The 27,188-nt window shown below is 43.6% G+C and overlaps 1 protein-coding gene and 1 long non-coding RNA gene across 24 annotated transcripts in view; one reads left to right on the top strand and one right to left on the bottom strand.

Moving 5' to 3' along the window:
* Nucleotides 1-27,188, top strand: part of SIPA1L1 (signal induced proliferation associated 1 like 1) — a 368,059-nt gene that overhangs the window by 330,584 nt on the left and 10,287 nt on the right. For all 23 annotated transcript variants that reach the window (XM_081508904.1, XM_081508913.1, XM_081508901.1 and 20 more), the window contains 3 exons: nt 2,102-2,544; nt 21,531-21,770; nt 22,537-22,702. In XM_081508904.1, the coding sequence (XP_081365030.1) occupies nt 2,102-2,544; nt 21,531-21,770; nt 22,537-22,702 (849 nt within the window). The remainder of the gene's footprint in view (nt 1-2,101; nt 2,545-21,530; nt 21,771-22,536; nt 22,703-27,188) is intronic.
* On the bottom strand, nt 1,084-27,137 carry LOC145513239 (uncharacterized). Its single transcript, XR_014059228.1, has 3 exons — nt 26,646-27,137; nt 23,779-23,994; nt 1,084-3,396 (listed from the first exon to the last, which is right to left on the bottom strand). It is a non-coding gene; the product is annotated as an uncharacterized LOC145513239 (long non-coding RNA).

Raw genomic sequence — 27,188 nt, forward strand, 5'->3', positions numbered from 1 at the left:
GCAGCAGCAGCAGAGTTGCACCAGTGAAGTAACTGGAATCAATCCTCTTTCAAAGGGAGGAGATCTTTCACTTTGAGGTCTGTTCTCCTCCAGCCCCCTTCCGGCAGCCAGTAAAGACACACCCACATCTTTCCTCTTCTTTTCTCTCAATCTCCACCCGGTATCTGAACTTTCAGCCACCCTCTAATTTAAATACTGTTTTACGCAGATATCCTTTGAAATTGTATTTCTTTGATAAACTGTAAAATCTTTCTGAGCAACCAAGCCACTGTCCAACAAGCATTCTGCCCACATTTTTTAAATTGAGATATGATTCACATTCACATATCAAAACATTCACACATTTAAAGTGTACTATTTCATGGTGTTTGGTATATTCACAGAGTTGTGCAACCACCAGTACCATGATTTAACTCCAGAACATTTTCATCACCCTGAAAAGAAACCCTAACTTCTTCCATCCCCTCCAAGCCATTGACAACCGCAGATTTACTTTCTGTCCCTGTGGATGTGCCCGTTTTAACATTTCATATGAATGGAATCACATAGTGTGTGGCCTTCCGTGTCTGGCTTCTTCCACTCAGCATGTTTTCAAGGTTCATCTGTTGTAGCATGTATTAGTATTTCACATCTTTTTATGACTGAATAATATGCCATTGTATGACTATAACAACATTTTTTTATCCATTGATGGACATGTGAGTGATTTCTACTTTTTTGGCTATTAAGAATAATGCTGCTTTAAAATTCATGTGGAAGTTTTTCTTGTTAACATAGGTTTTCATTTCTCTTGAGTGTATAATTGCAGCTGTTTTCCCACAGCAGCTGCCCTGTTTTACATCCTACCAACAATGCCCACCATCCTTGTTGTCTGCCTTTATCCTAGTGTGTATGAAGTGTTACTTCAGTGTGGTTTTGATTTGCATTTACCAAATGACTAATGATACTGAGCATCTTTTCATATACTTGTTGACCATTTGTATATCTTCTTTGGATGAATGACTATTCAAATCCCTTGCCCATTTTTTATTGGGTTATTTGAAGCACAGAAGTTTTTTATTTTGATGAAGCCCAGTTTATCTATTTTCTCTTTTCATTTTTTTACTTTTAGTGTCCTTTTTAAGAAATCATTGCATAATCCAATGGTTTGTATACCTAATTTGTATACATAATCCATGGAGATGTATACCTATATTTTCTTCTAAGAGTTTTATAGTTTTAGCCCTGACACTTATGTCTTTGACTTTTTTGAGTTTATTTTTCTATGTGGTAAAGACCCAACTTGATTCTTTCTTGAATGTGGATATCTAGTTTCTCAACACTGTTTGGTAAAAAGAATATTTTCCCCTGTTGAATTGTCTTGGCACATCTGTATAAATTTTACCTCTTAACACTCCTTAGAAAAGCTGTCTCCTAAATAGATGCTATATGAAGAAAGAAATGATATCTTTTCTTTCTAAGAAAAAGTCTTATATTCTGCCTTCTGTTTACTCTGATCAATACAGTCTTTCTAGTTATAAGCCCCTTAGAAGTATCACTTTCTAGTTTAAGACTGAGATATTAGAAGACTCTAAGGACAGTTTTGACTTCGCTGGTGGCACAGATGGTAAAGTTCCACCTGCAGTGCAGCAGACCCAGATTTGATCCCTGGGTCGGGAAGATCCCCTGGAGAAGGGCATGGCAGCCCACTCCGGTACTCTTGCCTGGAGAATCCCATGGACAGAGGAGCCTGGAGGGCTACAGTCCATGGGATCGCAGAGTCAGACACGACTGAGCGACTAAGCAAACATCCAATGACAGTTTAGAGTTCTTTTTTTTTTCCCTGATTAAGACTCTCTCAATACTATAGTTGCTTTAGCATAAGCTAAACTAAATAATTAAAAGTGGATTCTGAAACAGCAAAGTTTCCAGCACGTCCTGCCATGAAATCTTCTGAATAGGTTTTTCCAGGTACCCCTGCCTTGCTTTTTGTCATCATAGAGGTGTTTTTGTGTCTCGAGAACCCCCTAGGAAGACACATTTCAGAGTCATTCCCCAAGTATTTGTTTCCTGCTCTTCAAGAAGCCCAACCTGTCGTTAAGGAACCCTGCTTTCCTTGCAGTCTGACAGCCACTACTCAAGCCACTCCAGCAGCAATACCCTGTCCAGCAACGCGTCGAGCGCCCACAGTGACGAGAAGTGGTATGATGGGGACCGCACCGAGGCTGAGCTCAACAGCTACAACTACCTGCAGGGCACCTCCGCGGACAGCGGCATTGACACCACCTCGTATGGCCCCAGCCACGGCAGCACAGCCTCCCTGGGGGCAGCCACCTCGTCGCCACGCTCGGGGCCAGGCAAGGAGAAAGTGGCCCCACTGTGGCACAGTTCCAGCGAAGTCATCTCCATGGCAGATCGGACTTTAGAGTCAGAGAGCCACAGCATGGACCGGAAAACCGAGTCCTCCCTGAGCTTGGATATCCACACCAAGAGCCAGGCTGGCTCGAGCCCTCTGACCAGGGAGAACCCCACGTTCAGTATCAATGATGCTGCTTCACACACCAGGTAACCACCCCTCCCACTCCCCATCTCCTGCATCCAATTTCTGGCCTCTTCTCACTTTGCTTCTATCAAGAGTATATTTTAAAGGGGGGGGAGGGTGGGCGTCTTTTGCACAATGACGGTTAATTTTTATATATTTATTTACCATCTAAATCCTTTATTCCTGCCATCCTGGTGCATTATTTTAAACTGTGAGAAAAGTTTGCAGATTTGCTTTTTTGTAGCTGTATTTGATTTTATAAAAATGTGCCTAACTGCGTACCAGAATGAGAGAAGAATTTTGTCATGTGGCTCCCTGCTAGTGATAGAGAATGTAGAATGAGACAGTCTTTTGAAGACATAAGAAAATCTGGACCATATTTTTGAAAGGAAGGGGTCTTTTCCAAGACTAACAGGACATATCATGTATGATGCCGGACGCATCCTTAACGCTCTCTCTCTATCAGAGAACATCGCTTATCCAGTGTTTGCACAGCAATCTGTTTTCAGTAATTGGCTCCCGACAGTGATATGTTGAGGGTGAGGGTTGTCAAACAGGAAAGCATGGCTAAAATTAGACACGGCCCATCTACCTTTCAGAATAGAAACGTACACATTCCCCTGTATCCTCAGCCATCACGCTGATAGGCAGGATAAATACTGTTTTTCATTTCCTCTTTTGGGTTTGAGCCTACAGTCCAAAATCTGACAAGATATTCATCCTTTTAGGGAGGAAGCATTCATCACTATCTTTGAGGGCCTGTTAATCTCTGTGGTGGTTTCTCCTTTTACCTTTTATTGTTGTTGGTCATTGATCAGCGTGTGTGATAGCATCCAACCTTGCCGTCTTCCAGTCCTCTTTTGCTCTTTTACGCCCTAAAGAAAAGCAGCAGAGAAGTTGAGTTTAGTTTTACTTTTCCAGTGGGAATCCAGGCACATAATCTGTCAGTAAACCCCAGGTAATCTTCACCAGAGAGGACATCCTTGACTTAATCTGGATTTGTTTCACTTGATCAGTTAAATAGTCAACTTCTCCCGTCGTCTGTGTTGTTACTGATGAGACTCACACACTTCCCATCTTTTAGAACTTTGATGGTATGAATCATTTCCTGAGTTTTATCTCTGTTTACCACTACCATGTTGCAGTAATAAAAAGTGACTGTGACAGGCCTGGAAACTGCATGGCCCCCTAAGCAGAAAAGCAATTGGGAAAGTCATCTCAGGATTCTTGGGTAACATGCATCCAATTTCCTGTCCATAGTTCAGAAGATAGAATGTTTGGTACAGATGGATTAAGGAAGTGTTTGGAAAACAAAAAGCCAGGCATCAAATACCATGATAATGTAATATAGACGTAGAATCATTTGACTCAGTTATGTGACCGGCTTGCTATTTCTAGCACACCCACTGTCTCATTAAGTACAGCCTGTGCACCGACTCAGAACATTTTTCAGTTCACAATAGTTCCTCTGTGGTTTTCAGGTTTACCTTGACTCCTAGATTTGGTTTTCAGTTCTTCATTCTGAAAAGAGAATGTCTTTTTTGAAATAGTACTTCATCTGGGGAATGTATCTCTGATCTAATTGGATGGCAGAAGAAAGTCACAGGTCTTGTCTAGAATGGCATCACTCTGGAGTAAAGTTAAAAAGTGCTGGGCCTCTGAAGCCAAAGCACGGAACGTGGGCTGTGCGATCTAACAGATCTACCAAATCCCAGGGGAGGTACAAAGCACCCTCTGAAAAGTCAGCACCTGGGTTAGCATTGTCTGAATGTGCTGACTGCGGCTGCCTGAAGGTCTTAAAGGATTAGCCACATTTTCTGCTTCCAACTGACCATGTAGAAATCATTGAAATCATCATTTACAACTAGCTCTTCTGTTGAAAGTCAAGGTTGCTCGGGAAGAATGTGGCCTTTCAGGGAGGATGGCAGGGCTTCCCACCCGCTGGTAGGTTGAGTCACATTCGTTCGCAACTCTGGTAAATACGGATGCTTTGTGACTCCAGTTTGTTGATCTTGGCAGAGGGAGCTGGATAATCAGAGCTTTAGCATACTTCCTTTTCTGGAGGAAAGGGGGGACTTAGCCACCAAATGCACATTGCTCGAGAAACTAAAATCACTGCAAATTAGGGTGTTTGTGTCCTCGAAAGACAGGAACAGCAATTAATGTGGAGATCTCTTGACAGTGCATAAAAGAGCTTGTACCTGGGACTTGGTGACAAAATCTAAATTACAGTGATTAAGCTCCACTGTGCATTTCTGCCTGGGCTGTGTTCCTGCTGCCTCTGTCCTGCAGTCTGCCTGTTGATGGCTGTGCAGGTTTTGTGTGGCCCTCCCATGAGAACTGCTTATAATGTAGGTTGGTAATTACATAGGGTAATTCTATCTGGATGTCATTGAGAGGAGCCATACACATTGAAAGCTTTCTACAATTAAAAAGTCTGTTAATTGCTCTGAAGCATTACTGCTAGAATATACATTGTCTATGAAGCTTGGAAATTTAGGGAGAGATCTTTCAGAAAGAAATTTGTTTTTATAATGGGTGTTTCACTTACAGGTCTTAAACCACTCAGAAAAATGATTCATGGTGAGCATAGGAAAGGTGAAGATAGTTTCAATTTTAGTATACTCTTATCAGCTGGGTTCACTTTGTCTTAGAGTTCTGGCCTCGGAAGTAGGCAGTGTCTGTTTGTGTGGTGACCAAAGACTTCCTTAGTTTACAGAACTCTTATCCTGCTGACCAGCAGCCACTGCTGATGGCAAAAGTAAGTTCACGACCACGTATTATAAAGCTAGAGGAAATTCCCTGGCAGTCCAGTGGTTAAGACTCTGTGCTTCCACTGAAGTGGGTACGGATTCCATCCCTGGTTGGGGAACTAATATCCCAAATGCCGCACAGTGTGGCAAAAAAAAATGCTAAAAACCCCACCTTGGACTTGCACACACGTCTCGTCTGTAACATCCTGACCTGACCTGTCTTGAGTGTCCAGACTCCTGCACCCCACCCCTTATTACCAGCTGTCCTGCTTCCCATAGACCCCCTCAGAGCCCTCATGCCAATTAGTATCCACTTATGTGATCACATGGTGTGGGTGGTGTGTCACCCAGAGCCAGACATTCTGGAGTGTGAGGTCAAGTGGGCCTTAGGGAGCACTGCTGTTAATAAAGCTAGTAGATGCAATTGAATTCCAGTAGAGCTATTCAGAACCCGAAAGGATGATGCCATCAAGGTGTTGCACACACTATGTCAGCAAATCTGGAAGACCCAGCAGTGGCCACAGGAATGCTAGTAAGGTCATGCTTAACGTCTTGCATGTTAGGCTTCAGCATTATGCGAACCAAGAACTTCCAGATGTCCAATCTGGATTTAGAAAAGACAGAGGAATCAGAGACCAAATTGCCAACATTTTCTGGATCATAGAGAAACCAAGAGAATTCCAGAAAAGCATCTGCCACTGTATCATTGACTACACTAAAGCCTTTGACTGTGTGGATCATAACAGACTGGGTGGATCATAACAAACTGTGGAAAGCTCTGAAAGAGATGGGAATACCAGTCCATCTTACCTGTCTCCTGAGAAACTCTATGCAGGTCAAGAAGCAACAGTTAGAACACTGTATGGAACAACTGATAGGTTCAAGATTGAGAAAGGAATTCTACAGGGCTGTCTGCTGTCACCCTGTTTGTTTAACCTATATGCTGAGCATGTCATGAGGAACGCTGGGCTGGATGAGTTACAAGCTGGAATCAAGATAGTCAGGAGAAACATCAACAATCTCAGATATGCAAATGATACCACTCTAATGGCAGTGAAGAGGAACTAAAGAGTCTCTTGATGAGGGTGAAGGAGGAGTGAAAGAGCCGGCTTATGACTAAATATTGAAAAAACTAAGATCATGGCATCCAGCCCCATTACTACATTTCAAATAGAAAGGGAAAAGGTGGAAGTAGTGACAGATTTTCTCTTCTTGGGCTCCAAAATCACTGAGGATGGTGGCCGCAACCATGAAATCAGAAGAGAATTGCTTCTTGGCAGGAAAACCATGACAAACCTAGTCAGTATATTGAAAAGCAGAGACATTACTCTACCAACAAAGGTCCATATAGTCAAGGCTGTGGTCTTCCCAGTGGTCACATATGGTTATGAGAGCGGAGCGCCAAAGAATTGATGCCTTTGAACTGTGTTGCTGGAGCAGACTCCTGAAAGTCCCTTGGACAGCAGGAAGATCAAACCAGTCAGTCTTAAGGGAAGTCAACCCTGAATACTTTTTGGAAGAACTGAGGCTGAAACTGATGCCTCAGTATTTTGGTCATCTGATGAGAACAACCAACTCGTTGGAAAAGTCCTTGATGCTGGGAAAGATTGAGAGTAGGAGAAGAGAGCGTCAAAGGAAGAGATGGCTGGATGGCATCACCGATGCAATGGACATGAACTTGGGCAAGCTTCGGAGAGAAGATGAGGGACAGGGAAGCCTGGTGTGCTGCAGTCCATGGGGTCCCAGAGTCGGACACGATTGTGTGACTGAAAAACAACATGTGATCACGTATACATTTGGGGAGAGGGATCAGAAGGTTTATTAACTACAAATTCAAGTTGTTTTTTTTTAATTGGGGTATAATTGCTTTACAATGTTTTGTTAGTTTCTGCTGTACAACAAAATGAATCAGCTCTTTGTATACATATATTCCCCTCCCTCTTGGACCTTCCCCTCCCCCAGTTCCACCCATTTAGGTCATCACATTGCGCTGCACTGAGCTCCTTGTTTTGGAAGGTCTGATGTTGAAGCTGAAACTCCAATACTTTGGCCACCTCATGCGAAGAGTTGACTCATTGGAAAAGACCCTAATGCTGGGTAGGATTGGGGGCAGGAGGAGAAGGGGACGACAGAGGATGAAATGATTGGATGGCATCACCGACTCGATGGACATGGTTTTGGGTAGACTCAGGGAGTTGGTGATGGACAGGGAGGCCTGGCGTGCTGCAATTCATGGGGTTGCAAAGAGTCGGACACGACTGAGTGACTGAACTGAACTGAACTGGGCTCCCCGTGCCGTACCACAGCTTCCACTTGCTATCCGTACTACACATGGTCGTATATATATGGGCTTCCCAGGTGGCTCAGTAGTAAAGAATCTGCCTATCGATGCAGGAGACACAAGAGACACAGATTCAATCCCTGGTTCAGGAAGATCCCCTGGAGAAAGGGGATGGTAACTTACTCCAGTATTCTTGTCTAGAAAATCCCATTGACAGAGGATCTTAATCTCGGAGGGCTACAGTCCTTGGGATCGCAAAGAGTCAGAAAGGACTGAGCACAGCACAGCGTATACATGTCAACCTAATCTCCCAGTTCATCCCACTCTCTCCTTGCCTGCTGTGTCCACACATTCATTCTCTACTTCTGTGTCTCTATTCCTGCCCTGGAACTAGGTTCATCTTCCTTTTTTCTTGATTCCACATGCATGTGTTAATATACGATAATAGAGGAGAAGGGGTTCTCCTCTTGCCTTCAATCTTTCCTAGCATCAGGGTCTTTTCAGATGAATCATTTCTTTGCAGCAGGTGAGCAAAGTATTGGAACTTCAGCTTCAACATCAGTCCTTCCAACGAACACCCAGGACTGATCTTTAGGATGGACTGGTTGGATCTCCTTGCAGTCCAAGGGACTCTCAAGAGTCTTCTCCAACACCACAGTTCAAAAGCATCAATTCTTCAGTGCTCAGCTTTCTTTATAGTCCAACTCTCACATCCATACATGACTACTGGAAAAACCATAGCTTTGACTAGACAGACCTTTGTCGGCAAAGTAATGTCTTTGCTTTTTAATATGCTGTCTAGGTTGATCATAGCTTTTCTTCCAAGGAGCAAGCATTTTTTAATTTCATGGCTGTAGTCACCATCTGCAGTGATTTTGGAGCCCAAGAAAATAAAGTCCACATCTTACTTATCCATTCATCTGTCAATAGACACTTAGGTTGTTTCCATGTCCTGGCTGTTGTAAATAGTGCTACAGTGAGCATTGGGGTACGTGTGTCTTTTTGAATTACAGTTTTCTCAGGGCATATGCCAGTAGTGTGATTGCTGGGTTTTAATTTTTAAAGGAACTCCATACTGTTTTCTAAAATGGCTGTATCAATTTACATTCCCACCAAAGTGCACCTTTTCTCCACACCCTCTCCAGCATTTATTGTTTGTAGGTTTTTTGATGATGGCCATTCTGACCATTTTGATTTGCATTTCTATAACAATTAATTGGGCTTTGTAGGTGGCTCAGTTGGTAAAGAATCCACCTGCCAATGCAAGAGATGCAGATTAGATCCCTGAGTTGGGAAGATCCCCTTGAGAAAGAAATGGTAACCCACTCCAGTATTCTTGCCTGGAAAATTCCATAGACAGGAGCCTGGCGAATTACAGTCCGTGGGGTTGCAAAGAATTGGACATGACTGAGCACGAATAAGGAAGGAAAAATTAATGATGTGGAGCATCTTTTCAGGTACCTCTTGGCCATCTCACATACACATTTTTACTGCTCTCCAATATAAGAGGATTTCTTACACAATGTGTTCATATTAAGCACCTTTGCATAGTATGTGCCATACTATACTATGAGCATAAAAGATAGATGCTCAATGCACCAGCATTATGGATGCTTAGTACACTTTGATGACCAAATAGGAATAATTTCTTCCCTAGTCTTCCCACTTTTTCCTGATGTCTCAAGGTCCTTACTAATAAACCAGTTTGAAGATAGCATAAATCCTTAACTCCTGACTCCTCTGGAAAACTACCACTACATTCCAAAGCTTATTGTATAGATGTGTCAGTATTTGCCCAGAGCTACGTGCTTTTATATGAAAGTGCATATTTAAGAGTGTACATAAAGTCCTTGTATGGCATGAGTTTTTCAGTAAAGTCATTTCTACATAGATTTTTCTATCCTGCAGAATATGACGTGGGGAGACTTTATAACAGCTTATCTACAAATATCATTCAAAATCTGGATATAAGTTGGTCAGTGTCTGACATTCACTAGAGCCAGTGATTAAAGGCCAGGAAAAATGGCTGCCCACAGATGTTAGTACAGTTTAATTTCATAAATGTGTTTTTTCTTCTGGTTGACCTAATAAGTTAACTATTCATGCCAGAAAAGGTGTATGTTTCTTGAGAGTAGGGTAAAGAAGGACTTCTTATATTCAGTTTACATGGAAGATTAAGAAATGCCTCAGGTTACCCTAGCACAGTAACAATCTATGTGTGAGTGCCTATGTGTAATGTGTTAGAGCTTATGAGTTTAAATTTTGTTCTCTGCCTCCTTTGGCACCCTGGGTGAAAAATGGGCCTTCCTTCTTTGTTTAGAGATTATTCTGTTGTCTTTATCTATAATATTTCCCTCTTAAATCTCTTCTGCCTGGAATCTTTTTAAATTACTAACAGTTAATGTCTGTCTTCTACATTTTTTTCTTAGAGTCAGACTGAATTATTTTTCTAAGTTTAATGGACTTAGACTTTAAAGTGAAGCCTCTAAAATTCCCCAGGACTCCTCTCCAACACATGGTTGGCTCTACTTATCAGGTTTATGAATCGTTTTCATTCATAATTGTTGCTTTGTGGTCCCACACACCGTGAACATCAGGGTTCTATTTTATTTTGCTTCGATACATCAGAACTCCAGGTGATCTGGCTTATCTTGCCCCATTTCCATTTCTTATGAAAGCTCATGAGAGTGGGTGATTATTTTAGCCAGAACATTGGTGATATTCAGCTCACCTCAAAGACAGAAAATCAGAACTACTGTGGCTGAAATTTCAACATTGAGAAAATGAGAGCTCTCATCAAGCCCCAGATATCAGATTTCTTGATGCCGAGGTCATTAATAGCAAGGAGAGAGATTCCATAATCTTTCAGAGTAATCTGAGTATGTCAGTCCCCGCACTCTTCAAAATTTTGTCCTGTATCTGCCTATCTGAAATTCCTCTGGCTGCAGGTTTTTCTGAGCTGAGTCTTTTCTAAAGATTGAAGATTTTTCAAGTCTAAGATTATGAAACGTGTCGATGCCAACAAGAGACAATTTGAAAATAATGTAACACCGTATATGTGGTAATAGCCCTTCACCTCCAGGCAAGTCCAGAGAGAAATGTGGGGGAAATAGATTTGGATCCTGAGATTCAGGTTCAAGGCTCAGTTCTGTTATTGACCAGCCATAGGGCCTTTGGCTAGTCCTACCGTTTCACCAAGCTTGTCCCTTGGATGCATATGCTCATTTGCTCAGTCGTGTCTGACTCTTCTCGACCCCCACGGACAGCAGCCTGCCAGGCTCCTCTGTCCGTGGGATTTTCCAGGCAAGAATACTGGAGTGGGTTTCCATTCCCTTCTCCAGGGGATCTTCCCAACCCAGGGATTGAGCCCATATCTCTTGGGACCCCTGAATTGGCAGGCAGACTCTTTACCACTAGTGCCACCTATGTGTAACTAATTAATACCTAGTGAAAGAGAAAGTGAAGTCACTCAGTCGTGTCTGACTCTTTGCAACCCCATGGACTATAGCCAACCAGGCTCCTCGGTCCATGGGCTTTTCCAGGCATGAGTACTGGAGTGGGTTGCCGTTTCCTTCTCCAGCAGATCTTCCCAACCCAGGGATTGAACCCGGGTCTCCTGCATTGTAGGCAGACACTTCACTGGCTGAGCTACCAGGGAAGCCCATTAGTCCCCTTACTAAATGGTTGTTTCTGTGTTTGTTGAGGGTTAAGAAAAAAAAGGTTATCAAAGGTATTGCAGACTCTAGTCGGAGAAGGCAATGGCACCCCACTCCAGTAATCTTGCCTGGAAAATCCCATGGACGGAGGAGCCTGGTAGGCTACAGTCCATGGGGTCGCTAAGAGTCGGACACGACTGAGCAACTTCACTTTCACTTTTCCCTTTCATGCACTGGAGAAAGAAATGGCAACCCACTCCAGTATTCTTGCCTGGAGAATCCTAGGGACGGCAGAGCCTGGTGAGCTGCCGTCTATGGGGTCGCACAGAGTCGGACACGACTGAAGCGACTTAGCATAGCATAGCATAGCATAGTTGTACTTTTAAGATGAAAGGTTTTATTGTTTCCTTCTTAAGGAGCTTTCCATCACTGAGTGTACTTATCTTGCTACTTTTCCTGCAGTAAACATGCATCTCCCAAGAAACTTTGCTCCTCGAGTTTCCTGCTTTTTCTTTATCCTTTTTAGATACCAATTCTGGACATGACACTCTTCTCGGCTATGCCTAATAAAATGATGATATTTATAGCTACATCTTGTTAGCTCCCTATTAACTAGCTCAACACTGTAGACTTATTCAGCTTGAAGTCCCCCATGACCCATGAGGTCTCTTCTGCAGGGTAGGCCTGACCAGTCATTTCCCAATGCCTTACGTGTCCATGTGTCCTTGTCCTTATTCACTATCTCCCTCCTATGCTGCTGCTACTGCTAAGTCGCTTCAGTCGTGTCCGACTCCGTGCGACCCCATAGACGGCAGCCCACCAGGCTCCGCCGTCCCTGGGATTCTCCAGGCAAGAACACTGGAGTGGGTTGCCATTTCCTTCTCCAATGCATGAAAGTGAAAAGTAAAAGTGAAGCCACTCAGTCGGGTCCGACTCTTTGCAACCCCATGGACTGCAGCCTACCAGGCTCCTCCGTCCATGGGATTTTCCAGGCAAGAGTACTGGAGTGGGGTGCCATTGCCTTCTCCTGTTTCCCTCCTATAGGTGAGCAGTTTTCTTTACAGCAGTCACTTGGATGTCCCCTGTGCCAGTTTCATCATTCCTGCTGAACTTCTTTTCCCCGCAGTCCTTTAGAATTAGCATCTTCAGAGCCCTCCTAAAGTGCAGGGCCAGTATCAGCCAGAATTGGCTAGTGCTGCACACAGTAAGGGGAGTCCTCCCTAATCGTTATCCTCCACATTATCTGTCACCCAAAAGATTGTTTGTTATCTGTACAAGTAATCACAGGAAACCCAATCAGCTTCCCTCCCCTTGGTATCAGGCCAGCTTCCAGCCTTTGGGCAGATCTTGCCACAGCCTCTTGACAAGTGACTAATTGCTGCTCTCCCCCTCCTGAAAATACCATCCCAGGCTCTGTAAAATCCACCCCTCTCTGTCATGCCTGAATAGTAGGGGACTCCAAGGGTTTTCTTCAGCAGCTCTCAGTGGTACAGAGTGGTGGGCAGATGTTTTCTGTAGGAGGTGGTGGCCTCGTTCATGACCCAGAAATTGTAGAACGGTTTCCCAGGCCCTCATAGCTTCATTAGTTGGGGCGTTGACTCCTAACCTGCAGGGTACCCTGTCTGGTGGGGGTCATCCTTTCCCAAGATCAACAAGCAGATGTAGCTCCTCCTCTGCAGAGTGGCACCCACCGTACCTAGTGCCCTTTTTGGAAACGAGTCATCTAGCATCGTCTCCTGTAAAGTTTGACCACAGCTGGGAATGTGAATAGCCATGTTGCAGCACATTTGTTCATGGTTTTCTTTGAGCAGCAGGTCAAGATGAGAAGTTTGGACAGATTCAGACTGTCTCAGATTCTCTGAGACAGTTGCCTCCGAGACAGATACCCCATTGCCTCTTCTCCTCTCTTTATGAGACAAATCATGCATGTGTGTGTGTCCTCTCTTCCATTTCAAAGTTCATGTCCTATGCACCCCTCGTTCATAGTAGCACTGTTTATTTACACCAGCCAAGACGTGAAGCAACCTAAATGTCCGCTCACAAAGGCATGCATAAAGAAGATGTGGTATATTACACAATTGGATATTACTCAGCCATAAAAACAAAATGAAATAATGCCATTTGCAGCAACATGAATGGACCTATGATCATACTAAGTGAAGTCAGTCAGGCAAAGACAAATATTATATGATATCACTTTTATGTGGGATCTTAAAAAATGCTACTAGTGAACTTACTTATAAAACAGAAGGAGACTCACAGACAAGAAAATAATATTATAGTTACCAAAGGGGAAAAGATAGGGAGGGATAAGTTAGGAGTTTGGGATTAATTCACTGCTATATATAAGCTAGATAAACAAGGACATACTATATAGCACAGGGAACTCTAGTCAATATCTTGTAATACCCTATAGTGTAAAAGAACCTAAAAAAGAATATACATATATATATGAATCACTTTGATGGACACTTGAAACTAACACAGCATTTTAAATCAACTATTTCAATTGAAAACAAAATTTTTTTAATTCGTGTCCTGGAATGACCAAATAAATCAAATGTTGGTCCATTTTTAAGAAAGGGAAAATGCCCTATACTTCATGTAAGAAAGAAAGCTAGTGTCTCTTCATGTGTAATCCAAGGGCACCCTGGCTAAATTCTTGGGCTTCCCTGATAGCTCAGTTGGTAAAGAATCCGCCTGCAATGCAGGAGACCGCAGTTTGATTTCTGGGTCAGGAAGATCCACTGGAGAAGGGATAGGCCACCCACTGCAGTATTCTTGGGCTCCCCTTGTGGCTCAGCTGGTAAAGAATCCACCTGCAGTGCAAGAGACCTGAGTTTGATCCCTGGGTTGGGAAAATCCCCTGGAGAAGGGAAAGGCTACCCACTCCAATATTCTGGCCTGGAGAATTCCTTGAACTCGATAGTCTATAGGGTTGCAAAGAGTCAGACACAACTGAGTGACTTTCATTTTCACTTTTTCCAGTTTAGCCATACACACAGCTAGACTCATGTTTTTCTACAGACAGAAAAATAGCAGATACTGCACTTGTCACTTTTAACGTATCTTCTCTTTTTATTCCATATTATTGGCTCATTATCTTCTTACACAGTTCCTGGGGAGAGATCTAATTTGCCATGGGTACAACTAGATTGCAGCATATTGAATTAATACGAAATCTCCAGGAAAATGAAACAGCTCGGCCACACAGTTCCCCTTTGAAAGTATGAAGCTGACAGCTTCATTAAAGTTGTTTGTAATTAAAGCCACTTCAGAGATTACTTGGGGAGGTGTGTGGAGGCAGGTCCCTCTGAGTGGTTCAAGGCCAGGAGGGTTGGTCAACTTCAAGGAGTCCCACCACCCCCACCCCCACCCCCACACACAGCTGGGCCTGAAGAGGGGGCCACAGATGAGGGAGGAGACAACCCATTGTGGAGTAGGAAGAGAGTTGTGGGCTAATGGAATTGTTCTTTAGCTCTTCAGAACATGGGAGTCCTTTGGGGGTTGTTAAAATACACATTTCTGGGGTTCAGTGAGATGAGACATGAGCCAAGGAATCATTGTTTATATCCACACTTGCAGAGGGCCAAAGTTCACGGCTGCAGAAACACTATTTGGGTGCTTTCCCCTTTTCATCTTGACTGTGTGAAGCTGGATTTTGATGAAGTCATGCTGCTGCTGCTGCTAAGTCACTTCAGTCGTGTCTGACTCTGTGCGACCCCATAGACAGCAGCCCACCAGGCTCCCCTGTCCCTGGGATCCTCCAGGCAAGAATACAGGAGTGGGTTGCCATTTCCTTCTCCAATGCATGAAAGTGAAAATTGAAAGTGAAGTCGCTCAGTCGTGTCCGATTCTTCGCAACCCCATGGACTATAGCCTACCAGGCCCCTCCGTCCATGGGATTTTCTAGGCAAGAGTACTATGATAATTCAACTGGATTCAAGCAGTTCTCAATGAGGGTACACATTTGGGGAAGACTTTTGCCAACAAACACAACTCAGGCATCACCCCAATTCTGTTATATTAAAATCTTTGGAATTAGGGCCTCAGTTCAGTTCAGTCACTCGGTTGTGTCTGACTCTTTGCAACCCCATGGACTGCAACATGCCAGGCTTCCCTGTCCATCACTGACTCCCAGAGCTTACTCAGACTCATGTCCATTGATTCGGTGATACCATCCAACCATCTCATCTTCTGTCATCCCCTTCTCCTCCCGCCTTGTATCTTTCCCAGCATCAGGGTCTTTTCCAATGAGTCATTTCTTCGCATCAGGTAACCAAAGTATTGGAGTTTCAGCGTCAACATCAGTCCTTCCAATGAATATTCAGGACTGATTTCCTTTAGGATGGACTGGTCAGATCCCCTTGCAGTCCAAGGGACTCTCAAGAGTCTTCTCCAACACCACATTTCAAAAGCATCAGTTCCTTGGCACTCAGCTTTCTTTATAGTCCAATTCTCGCATCCATACATGACTTACTGGAAAAACCAAAGTTTTGGCTAGATGGACTTTTGTTAGCAAAGTAATATCTCTGCTTTTTAATATGCTGTCTAGGTTGGTCATAACTTTACCTCCAAGGAGCAAGGGTCTTTTAATTTCATGGCTGCAGTCACCATCTGCAGTCATTTTGGAGCCCAAAAAAATAAAGTCTGTCACTGTTTCCATTATTTCCCCATCTATTTTCCATGAAGTGATGGGACCAGATGCCATGATCTTCGTTTTCTGAATGTTGAGCTTTAAGCCAACTTTTTCACTCTCCTCTTACACTTTCACCAAGAGGCTCTTTAGTTCTTCCCTTTCTGCCATAATGGTGGTGTCATCTGCATATCTGAGGTTATTGATATCTCTCCCGGCAGTCTTGATTCCAGCTTGTGCTTCATCCAGTCCAGCATTTCTCATGATGTACTCTGCATATCAGTTAAATAAGCAGGGTGACAATATACAGCCTTGACGTACTCCTTTCCCGATTTGGAACCAGTCTGTTGTTCCATGTCCAGTTCTAACTGTTGCTACTTGACCTGCAAAGAGATTTCTCAGGAGGCAGGTCAGGTGGTCTGGTATTCCCATCTCTTGAAGAATTTTCCACAGTTTGTTGTGAATTAAGGCCTAAGAATGTGTATTTTTAAGGCTTCCAAGTGATCTTCCTGTGATGACGAATTAGGGGACAAATGAACTAAAGTGCTCACCTTCATGCTGTGAGTTGTACGTAATTAAGGAAAAACTACCAATGCATCAGTCAGTTGTTTTTGCTTTTACCATTGTTCCCAAATCTAATCAATGGTTAAGTAGGGTGGTCCTTGATTATAACCATTAGTGAACAAAAGTGTGCTGGCATTTCACACCTGGAAGCTAGTTTCAGTTGTCCTGTTCACAAATAAAACCAATAATCAGGGCCTGTGGTCACAAATAAAACCAATAATCAGGGTCTATGGATAATTAAGCAGTTATCCTTTTAATAATACACTTATAAACAGAAACATACTCTGTAGAGTAAAAATAAAGCAACATCCAGTTTTAAATAGTAAGTAACATACACTATCTTTATGCAAAAATATCCCTTGTATTTAAAACGGATGGCTAATTTGTGGTTTATTCAACAGTTTCCTTCAACAAATATTGAGTACCTATAATGGATACAGTAGTGAACAAATCAAACAAAAATTTCAGCCCTCATGGAATTTACATTTAAACAGGGGCAGACTGTCCTGACCCTGTCCACTTGTGAATGGCTGTAAGAAAAATGAACACATCCTCTCCCCAAGGCTGGCCATTCCAGGAGATTTGTAAGATTAATGATCTTTTTACTTTACTTCCTCACACCCCACCTCTATTCTATAAAAGACACTGGCATCCAGACTCCAATAAGACACTTTTTTTTGAGACACTAGTCTGGCATCTTTGCGGGCAGACAGACTATAAACAAGATAAAGAAATTAAGTATATAGTGTGCTCCGTAGATACTAAAGAGAATCTCTCTGTGCAGTTAGTATTTTACTGGGAGTCTATTGCATTCTGGCATTGTTAAATATATTTACAAAGGTATCCCTGCCTTCAAAGAGTTTATCATCTAGTACAATTTATTAAATGCTTCTCAGAGAGATTATGGTAGTAATTTAATTTATATAGTGCAGGACAGAGCTCCAAAAATGTATGTGCTGTACACATTGCTCTTGCCTTTGAAGTTCCTTAGCCTTTTCTATAACACTCGCTTTTATGCAATACATTCATTATGGCTAAAAACAGCATAGCTGTGTCATGAAACATGAGGGAAAGATGTATAAATTAACAGACTGTGCAATTTACATTCTTTTCCCATGGCTAATTACTTCTATTTTGACCATACATTTAGTCTTTGAAAGCCCCAGGGTTTTGAATACCATTGTTATCACATCAACATACTTATTGCTGAGAAACGTAAAATAAGGGCAATCATATGTACCTCTGGTATAATGGTTTTCAGGGTATGAGATCAGGACCGCCACATCGTCCTGGGAATAAGTTACAAGTACAAATTCTTGTGTCCCCCACCCAACCCAAGCTCCCAAGTCAGAATCTCTGGGGTGAGGCCCTCCAGACTGTATCTTAACATGGTGATGAGGGAGAATGGCTCGAGTCAATCAAACACATGTCACTCACTGGTGGATACTGATCAAAGCAGGTGAAACAAGTGTGTGATTATCCAAGGTGAGTGTACTAGATCCTGATTTCATGGTTTTGCACTTTTTTGGAATATGCTTCAGACACTAACCAGGGTTGAGGCTTGAGACATCTCCACATCTGGGTTATGAATGTATATGATGTGGGTATAGTCAGGTGTATATGAAGTCAGTCTTCCCTTGTGGCTCACCTGGTAAAGAATCTGCCTGCAATGCAGGAGACCTGGGTTTGATCCCTAGGTTGGGAAGAGTCTGTGGAGAAGGGAAAGGCTACCCACTCCAGTATTCTGGCCTGGAGAATTCCGTGGACTGTATAGTCCTCGGGGTCACAAAGAGTTAGACACGACTGAGTGACTTTCGCTTTCACTGTCATAGTCAGGTGAGAGAAGTCTGCTAGCCAAAGATTAGATCTTGTCTCTATGTAACTAACAAATAGTGGCACACCTGTCACATGATTTTAAAGTACCCCAAAGGCTATGTTCTCTTACTATTTCAGAAACTTCTCTGGGTTGATGCTCCCTGTGTGGATAATGCATTTGCAGTTAACCTAGATTTCTGGTATTATTATCTATGGGTTTGCCTGCCTACATCTGTGTGTGTCTTTCACCATCCCCTTGTTTCATCTTTCCTCTTTGTCTCTTTTGTAGAACACAGTCCTACTCTTATTATTCTGTTCTTACTGGCTTAATATACTGCACTTGTGGAAGAGTTCTGCATTTCTTTAATTCTTAAAGCAGACACATGGAGTATCTGTTATCAGGAGGTAAAAACTAAATGAGATTGCATTGCTTTTAAAGTTATGTTGCCCTTGGAGGTTTTATGAAGGGTCTTCTCTTTCCCCTTCTCCCTAAATAGAAAAATCTTTGGGGGAAAAATTGTTAGAGGAATTATTAGACTATGGCTAGGCTTTTTTTTTTTTTTTAAGTCTTTATTGAATTAGTTACAATATTGCTTCCATTTTATGTTTGATTTTTTTGGCCAAGAAGCACTTAGGACCTCAGCTTCCTGACCAGGAATCCAACCCACGCCCCCTGCACTAGAAGGCGAAGTCCTGACCACAGGACTACCAAGGAAGTCCCCTTCGCTACTCATTTTTAAGATGATACTTTTTATAAAGTTTGAGGCTGGTTCCTCCTTTTCAGTTGCAGAAATAAAGGAGATGGTTGTATTTAATCTAACATTTTAAGGCCCAGTTAGGGTGGAAAACCCTTGAGATCACCTCTGCCCTGCGTCCTGTTCCTCCTCCCTCACTTTGTCCTGCTCTCTCCACTCTGTTGCAGAGCCTCAGGGACTGATTCAGCCTTCTCCTTTCAGGTCATCTATTTTTGCTTTGTTTTTGTGGACGTGTTTTCATTAAAGTGTAACAGACATACGGGAAAAGGCACAGATCATCTGTGTACATCAGGGTGGGTTTTCCCAAAGTGCACTTACCCATGTCATCACTACCCAGATCAAGGACTAGTTGGAACTTGACCAGCATCCAGACACCCTTCCTCCCACATGTCCCCCTCCCCATCACCTCCCCTTCCTCCCCAACTGAACACATCCTGAATCCTAAAGTCACACACTCACTACGCCTATCTGGGGGCTTCATGTCAGTGGAATCATCCCATATGTATTATTCTGTGTCTGGTGTCTTTAAGTCAACATTATGTTGGTGAGACTCGTCTGTGTTGCAAATAGTGTTCGTTTATTTTCATTGCTGTATTATATATCCATTGTGAGAACACACCAGTTTGTTTATCCATTCTCTTATTCAGCGTTTGGAGTATTTCTGTTTTGAGGATATTATAGGTTCTTGTACATGTCCTCTGATACATGTATGTATGTACTTCTTTTCAGTATATACCTAGGAGTAGAATGGCTAGCGTAGGATTTACCTATATTCAACTTCAGCAGACTGTGAACCGGTTTGCCAAAATGATTGTAACCAGTACCCTCCTGCAGTGTGTGAGAGTGTTGGTTGCTTCGCATCCTTTCTAGCATTTGATACTGTCTTTTTACTTTTAGCCACTCTAGTGTGTAGTAGTCCCTCTCTGTGGAGTTAATTTGCATTTTCCTGATAACTGATGATGTTGAGTTTCCATCTTTGGTGGCTTTTAGATATCCTCTTTTGTGAAATTCCTTTTCAGACCTTTGCCCATTTTTCTGTTGGGTTGTCTCCCTTGTTAATTTTTAGGAGTTAATTATGTATGGATAAGAGCCCACTCTTGGATATATGTTTTATGTATATTTTCCTACTCTGTGTCTTTGGATGAATAGAAGTTCTTAATTTTAATGAGTTTCAATCATTTCATTTATGATCCTGTTAAAGAAACCTCTGACTCTGTCATAAGGATATTCTTCCATGTTACAGTCTAGAATCTTTAGATATACATTTAAATATAAGTCCAATTGGAATTGATTTTTATGCAAGTTTTGAGGTGAAGTTCAGGATTCATTTTCATATATGTATGTGTGTGATATACACATACATACATACATGAAAATAAATATAATGTGTGTATATGTGTAATGCACAAGGGCTCCCTTTTCTCCACATCTTCACTCACACTTGTTTTTTCTTATCTTGTTGATAATAGCCATTCTAAAAGGTGTGAGGTCTCATTACAGTTTAGGTTTGCATTTCCTTGACGGTTAGTGACATTGAGTATGTTTTCATATACCTGTTGGCCATCTGTATGTCTTCTTTGGAAAACTTTATTCAAATTTCCTACCCATTTTTTAAAAAATTCAGATTGTTTGCTTTTTTGGTTCTTGAGTTGTAGAAGTTCTTTGTATATTTTGAATATTAACCCCTTATTAGATACATGATTTGCAAATATTTCCTCTTGTTCAGTAGGTTGCTTTTTCACTCTGTGGGTGATTTCCTTTGCTGCCCAGAAGCCTTTTGGTTTGATGTAGTCCCTCTTGTTTAGTTTGGCTTTTGTTGCCTTTGCTTTTTGTGTCAGATTCAAAAAATGACTGTCAGGGAGCTTACTGCCCGTGTTTCCTTCTAGGAGTTTTTCTGTTTCAGGTCCTGCATTCAAGTCGTTAATCCATTGTGAGTTAACTTGTGTGTGTGAGGTAAGGGGGTGGTATCATCTAATCTGATAAATAGCTTTTTAGAGAGTGTTACTCCCAGGTGCCGGGGGGAAGGAGACCTCAGGGTGCCCCTTGGCCTTGGACGTGAGCATGTGGAGAGCTCTGGGTCTGACCCAGCCTTCTCTCCCCTCTTGAGCTCAGGCTTGGGGAATGTCACTGTGCCCCTGGGTTCTGAGGAAGGGAGGACAGAGAGCTCTTGATACTGCCAGGCCTTTTATTGCCAGCTCCCCCCCGCCGCCCACACACACACACTTGCCTCTGTGAGACTTCTCTGTACCACACTTCAGCGGTGCTGGTGTACTTCAGAGTGTCCCTGACAGTCTTTAACTATTTTTGCTTTTCAACTGAAAGTGCAGGAGAAGCCCCCGTCACCATGTTTCACTTTGACAGCGAACATTTAAATTGAAGCAAAAAGGCGAAGGAAGGCCAGCCAGCCCCACTAATATTTTGTGAAATACCCATTGTTCTGTAACTGAGCCGTAACCCCTGTCCTGGATGACGCTTTTACCGCTGACAGGCCGCCCCCAGGAGGCACACACACACCCGCGCCGTTTTGTCTCTGTCCCGCCTCTCCTCAGTACCATGAGCTCGCGACACTCTGCCAGCCCGGTGGTCTTCACCAGTGCCCGGAGTTCACCGAAGGAAGAACTTCACCCGGCCGCCCCCTCGCAGCTCGCTCCTTCCTTCTCGTCCTCTTCGTCCTCCTCCTCCGGCCCTCGGACTTTCTACCCCCGCCAGGGCGCGACCAGCAAGTACTTGATCGGATGGAAGAAACCCGAAGGAACCATAAACTCCGTGGGATTCATGGACACCAGGAAGTAAGGACTCTGTTGCTTCTCTTGCTGGGTGTTTTGCTTTTCACGTGACAGTGAACAGAAAAGCCTGGGGCAATTTCCTGCAAGAGAGGAGGCTGGGCTGAAGACTGGGGAGAGGGTGGTTTGGTAGGGAAGTTATTTTTCTTCCCACGTGCAACGTGCCTTAAATTGTTTCTCTGCCACATTCCTTAAATAAGATGTATTGCAAAACCTTCAGATTTGAGAATCTCCAAGTCTCCTAGGAAAGAGTCTGTCTGAAGAACGAACTTCAGAATAATCGCCCTGTGGGTGTTAAGACCACACTTGTCCCTTTGATGCTATTAATCACAGCCTTCCCATGTAATTCCTAACTGGCCCAGGAGGGACTATTAGTAAGTGACCACCTCTGAACATAAAGAACTTTTGACAAAATAGTACAGCAAAAAATAAAGGAGTCAGTCAATGACATTGTTTTTGTTTCTTTAGAGATTGCATTTGGGATTCATACCCTGTGGTCTTTTTTATTAGTGAGTCTGTTGCTAATTTTGGCTTGTGGAGTTTATAGTTTCCTGTGAAAGAGTGATTTATTCATCAGGCTTTTTATTTTGCATTTCAAACTGGTCTTGCTTCTCTTTACAAGCACTTATCCAAATAGATTCTTAATATAATCGAACAGAAGTAATTCTCCTTTTCTAATAGGTCTCCATTGACTTACCTCTTTCAGACACCATCACACCCTTGAGTCCACCTCATCAAATTAATTTCTCCCCTCTCTTTCCCTTCTTTCAAGGCGTCATCAGAGTGATGGCAATGAAATAGCCCACCCCAGGCTGCGTGCCTCCACCAGGGACCTCCGGGCATCCCCAAAGCCAACCTCCAAGTCCACCATTGAAGAGGATCTCAAGAAGCTCATCGACCTGGAAAGCCCAACCCCTGAATCCCAGAAGAATTTTAAGGTACAGGGCAGGGCTTGGGGTGTACAGCAGTCAGAGAGAGGCCGGACAGTGCAGTTAAACATTCTCCAGGAAGTAGTGGTTCCCGGCTCCTCCTCATCGGACCCCCCCTTCCTTCCATCACCCAACCGTCTCAATGTTTAATTCATGTGTTTTCCAAGTGTGCTGTCCCTGTGGTCACATCTCTTGCGTCTTGGTTTATAGTAACCTGTCCCCACCCCCAAGGCTCTTTTTCTTCCACTGTATCCTACTTACAGTGCACAAGCTATACTTTCTTGATGTTATCACTCAGACGACATTGCTTCTCAGAACTCTGCAGACACACCCATGGCTCCGTTGTTGGATGGAAAGTTTTCTGAAAGGACTGTAGTGCCTTCTGTCCAAAGGGTCCTCCTCCCACAGTAGCCCCCAGGGTGTCTCCTGCCCTGCGTGCCCCCACAGCACCTGCACTCTGGCCTCACGTCTGCCCCATCCCACCTGGCCAGCAAACCTACCAGGTGTACACTGCTTGTCGTTTAGTCCAGCAGATGAGTCGGCACATTTACCTGCAGAACTTGCCAGACTCTCTTCAGAAAGCCTTCTCTCCGCTCTCAGAATTCCAGACTAGAAATGCCTTCTCTAGAACCCAGCCCCCTTCCCCATTGAGTCCCGAACACTTGCTCAGAGTTTGTGGGCATGTCAGTGGCCAAACGTTTGCATGACCACATGGAAAGATCTTTTTTCCACCCACCTCAGCTTGGGAGGACGCTTCAAGCCCACCTCAGGCTCTGCTGTCTTGTCTCTAAAGTGTGCTGTCTCACTCCCAAACAAGCCAGCAGCTGGTGTTGGCTGAGCTGGGCCCAAAGGTATTATATTTCACACTTAGCATAAGGTGTTCTGTCTGCAGTGTACTGGGTGGCCCCACAAGAAGAGAGTCCACCACTCCAGAGGATCATGGGTGCACACTTTGATGTTTTCTGTTCTCTGTGTTCTCAGTTAAGTGATTTGTAGTCTGTTTGAAGTGACTAAAAAGCCTAGTTTAAGAGGACCTTTGAGAAGTGATGGAAAGTGGAAGCTGACATATTTCCTTAACCACTTACCATCCTCAGAGGGCAAGAGACGTGCCCAGCGTGATGAGCCGCATGGTCTCGTCTCATCCAGGCTTCCTCGTCACCGTTCTGGTTTCTGTGGACACACACGCTCCTCTTTGTGTGCGTGTGCCACACGCGTGTGTACATTCCTCTAGATAAGTCAGGTATACATCTGAAACTGGCAGATCAACGTCTCCAGAGATGAAATGTACTCCAAAGACCATTCTGGAATTTTGCAGAGAAATCACTGAGTTATTAACATAAGCATTAATATCATAAACCATTTTAAAGACTTGACGTTCTAGATTTCTATCATTTCTGTTTTATAAGCCAGCACTTAACAGTTCTGACTCATCACCCAGGGCACAAATGGTTTCCTTAGCAACCCCATAAAAGATAGTACTTGAAATTTCTTTCTTTATCCATCAAAAACCAAAGAGGTGTATTAAAATTTTTAACTACCAGTTTCGAAATTATTTCAGATTTTTTCCTGAGGTTAAAGGAAAATAAAATCTGCCCTGAAAGGAATCTTTCCTCCAATCCTTAGTTTAACATTCTTGGAAAGGGGCAAGCTCAGAGCTTTCTTTCTTTTGATTTACTCCTGCAGTGAAAATAATTGAAAGCAAATGTCTGTCTTGCCCTTATTCCAGGTCTTGGCTTTTATTTCCAAAGTGAATTACTTTAACATTCCTATTTGAAACAGGAATGCACATGCTTTATGTGGCGACTATATTACCATGAGACCCTCTGCAAAGTGCTTCTGCTGGTTGAACTATTATGAGGAAAAGGCTGGGAGCAGGAGCTGGAAAAGTGCTCTGTTTTCTCTCTCATTTCATCCTTTTTTCATTTGGCTTCAGATGAGTTCAGCTAAGTAGCTCTGTGTGTCCTCTGAGACTCATCTGAACGACCGTGCCTCTGCTGTGTCAGTGAGGCCAGTGCGCCCTCCTTGCGAGGTCTCCCCGGCCACGCCTAGCTCAGGGCTCCAAACCACTGCATCAGGCTTCGGGGTTCGAGGAGTAGCCTACTCTGGGCAGTGATCCTTGGAACCCACTCACGCCACATTGGCAAGGGCTACCTGTGAGCCACCATGAATATCAAATGACGGATTGTTCCCAGGCTCGTCTGCCAGCAGAGGGAGATGACTGCTGCAGGACGTGGCCGCACTCTGCTGGGCGGGCTGGAGCTGGGAGGTGGGTGGCTGCGAGGCTTCAGGCAGCTGCCTTGGAACCCGAATCTCAAGGAAGATGGCAGAGCTGTAACGTTCTGAGAAACCTCTTTGGCAGGCAGAGCTGGGATCACTGTATTCTCCCTGAGGGCTGAATGCAGTCTGGCAAGTGAACAGACAGTAGTACAGACCGATAGCCCTGCTCTCCAGCCAACACTCTCAGATACAGACCAAAGGAAGAGGTGTCACGTGGGGGCTTAGTGTTTAGGAAGAGATGGTACTTGTTTATCGCAAGTGCAAGAGTGACCCATTTCACTGAGAGCCGGGGTGCATGAAAAGAGTGAGGAGAGGAAGAAGATGGACCCTGAAGCAAAAGGCCACCTCTCTAGGCCTGGCTCCATCAGACTTGATCAGTGGTGCCCAAATGATTTTAAAGTTTAAGAATCCTTTTGTTTCCTACTAACAATTACACATGGAAGCCCAGCATATAGAACTGAGATGGCAGAACTTCTCTGATAGGAAGGGTGGGGTGTCTTGGGCTCCTGGGTCCCCTCTGAACGCCTTGTTTCCCCAGGCAGTGATGCCGGGAGGAACCCTTAGGGCTCCTTGGAACAGAGTTGAAATCCCCCTTCCTAGATGCTCTCTAAAATCCTTTCTGTGTCTGCCACCCCCTGAGTTGTGGTTCTTTCCTGGGGGCTGGCAGCACGGGGCAGCACCACTCAGCGATCTCAGTATGACCTCCAGGGAAGGCAGAGGGTGCCCTAGGGAACTGGGTAGGTGCACACACCTTTGAGGCTAGAACTGAAGGGGACTGAGGGTGGGAGCCATCGCATGTGCTTGGACCAGACTAGTCCTGCTATTTTTTAATAGAAAGCATCTAGGCAGACCGCTTCCTTCCCTCTCCTTCCTTTAGTGCAAGATGTTATAACTTAGTAAATCATGCTGTCCAAAGGATCTCTTTAAGTAGCTGTTTACCTTGAAGTATATTAATATTTCCCAAAGAGGCTGAAATTAGAACTGGTGAGAATTCTCTCCTCTGTAAATTTATCAGGGTGGGGATATTCACTGGAAAAGGAAATCCCTTGGCCAAACCCAAAGGTGCCAGAAAAGATGGAGAGCAGTTTTTTAATAGATCTGAGATCTGGGCTGGTAGACAGGAGCTTTATGTGACAGTTCTGGAACCTTGGGCAGGTGGAGCGAGATGGTCTGCTTTCTCTTTTAATTTACAACTGGCAGGCCATTTAACCTCTCTAACGCCCACTCTTGTGGGTGAAGTGAGAAAGGAAATCATTTCTATACCAAGTCCCTGCCCTCTTAAAGACCCACATAGCATTTATCACAGCAGCTTAGTTTTCAATGTAAGCACATGTGTACTTTGGGTTTAACTCATCATGAATTTTAAAAAGTGAACACAATTGGCTACAGTTGGAGCTCATTTACAGTGCATTTGATTAATAATTTTTTCATATGGATGTTGCAGCTGTGCCTGCCACATTGTGGACAGCTTTGACTTGATCAACCCTTGGCTTGGTGGATGCAAGTGTGTTAGACCCCAGAGGCCATTAAATGAGTCTGAGCATCAGCTCTGTTCTCAGCCTCCTAGATGGAGCCGTTGCCGTATCATTATCTCTCTGTCCCTTCAAAGTGGCACAGAAAGTTTCACGGTGGCTTCCTGCCAGCAGTGACTCAACCCTCCTACTCACATCCTCACCTGTTCCCCACATTGTTCTCCCTGCCAAGGTGAACAGTCGACTAAGAGGAACTGAATAAGGAGAACTCCGTTAACAGACCACATACTCTGTTGGCTTGCAGGATGCTGGATATTTGAACGGTTAAAGTGTCTGTTCTTCGTGAATGGGTTTCTCAGAAGCTTGCTATTTGCACAAAAATCTCAAATAAAAATCAAATCTGGTCACAAAGGCAAAAGACATTAACAAGAGACACAGCCATCTGGAGCTTTTGTCATCTTTATATAACTGTATATATACTTGTCTTTTATAAAGATAACTTCCCTATTTTTATTTCACCAATAGAAATCCATCTTAAAAAATATCTCCCAAACTCATTAAAAATAATATTAGTCGTTTGAGCTTTCAAGAGTCACCTATTATTTGAGTGACTGTATTGTGAAGATCAAAGGCTCTTGTTGCCTGGCAAACACACATCACTTGACAAGCTTCTGAGGATACCTTCCGGCGTCGTGGCTGTTTCCTTGGGGACCATAACATAATTTCGGAACACCACTAATGCATGC

The sequence above is a fragment of the Giraffa tippelskirchi genome, chromosome 7, assembly GCF_054371585.1.
Source record: "Giraffa tippelskirchi isolate mGirTip1 chromosome 7, T2T-mGirTip1v1.2.pri, whole genome shotgun sequence".
NCBI lineage: Eukaryota > Metazoa > Chordata > Mammalia > Artiodactyla > Giraffidae > Giraffa > Giraffa tippelskirchi.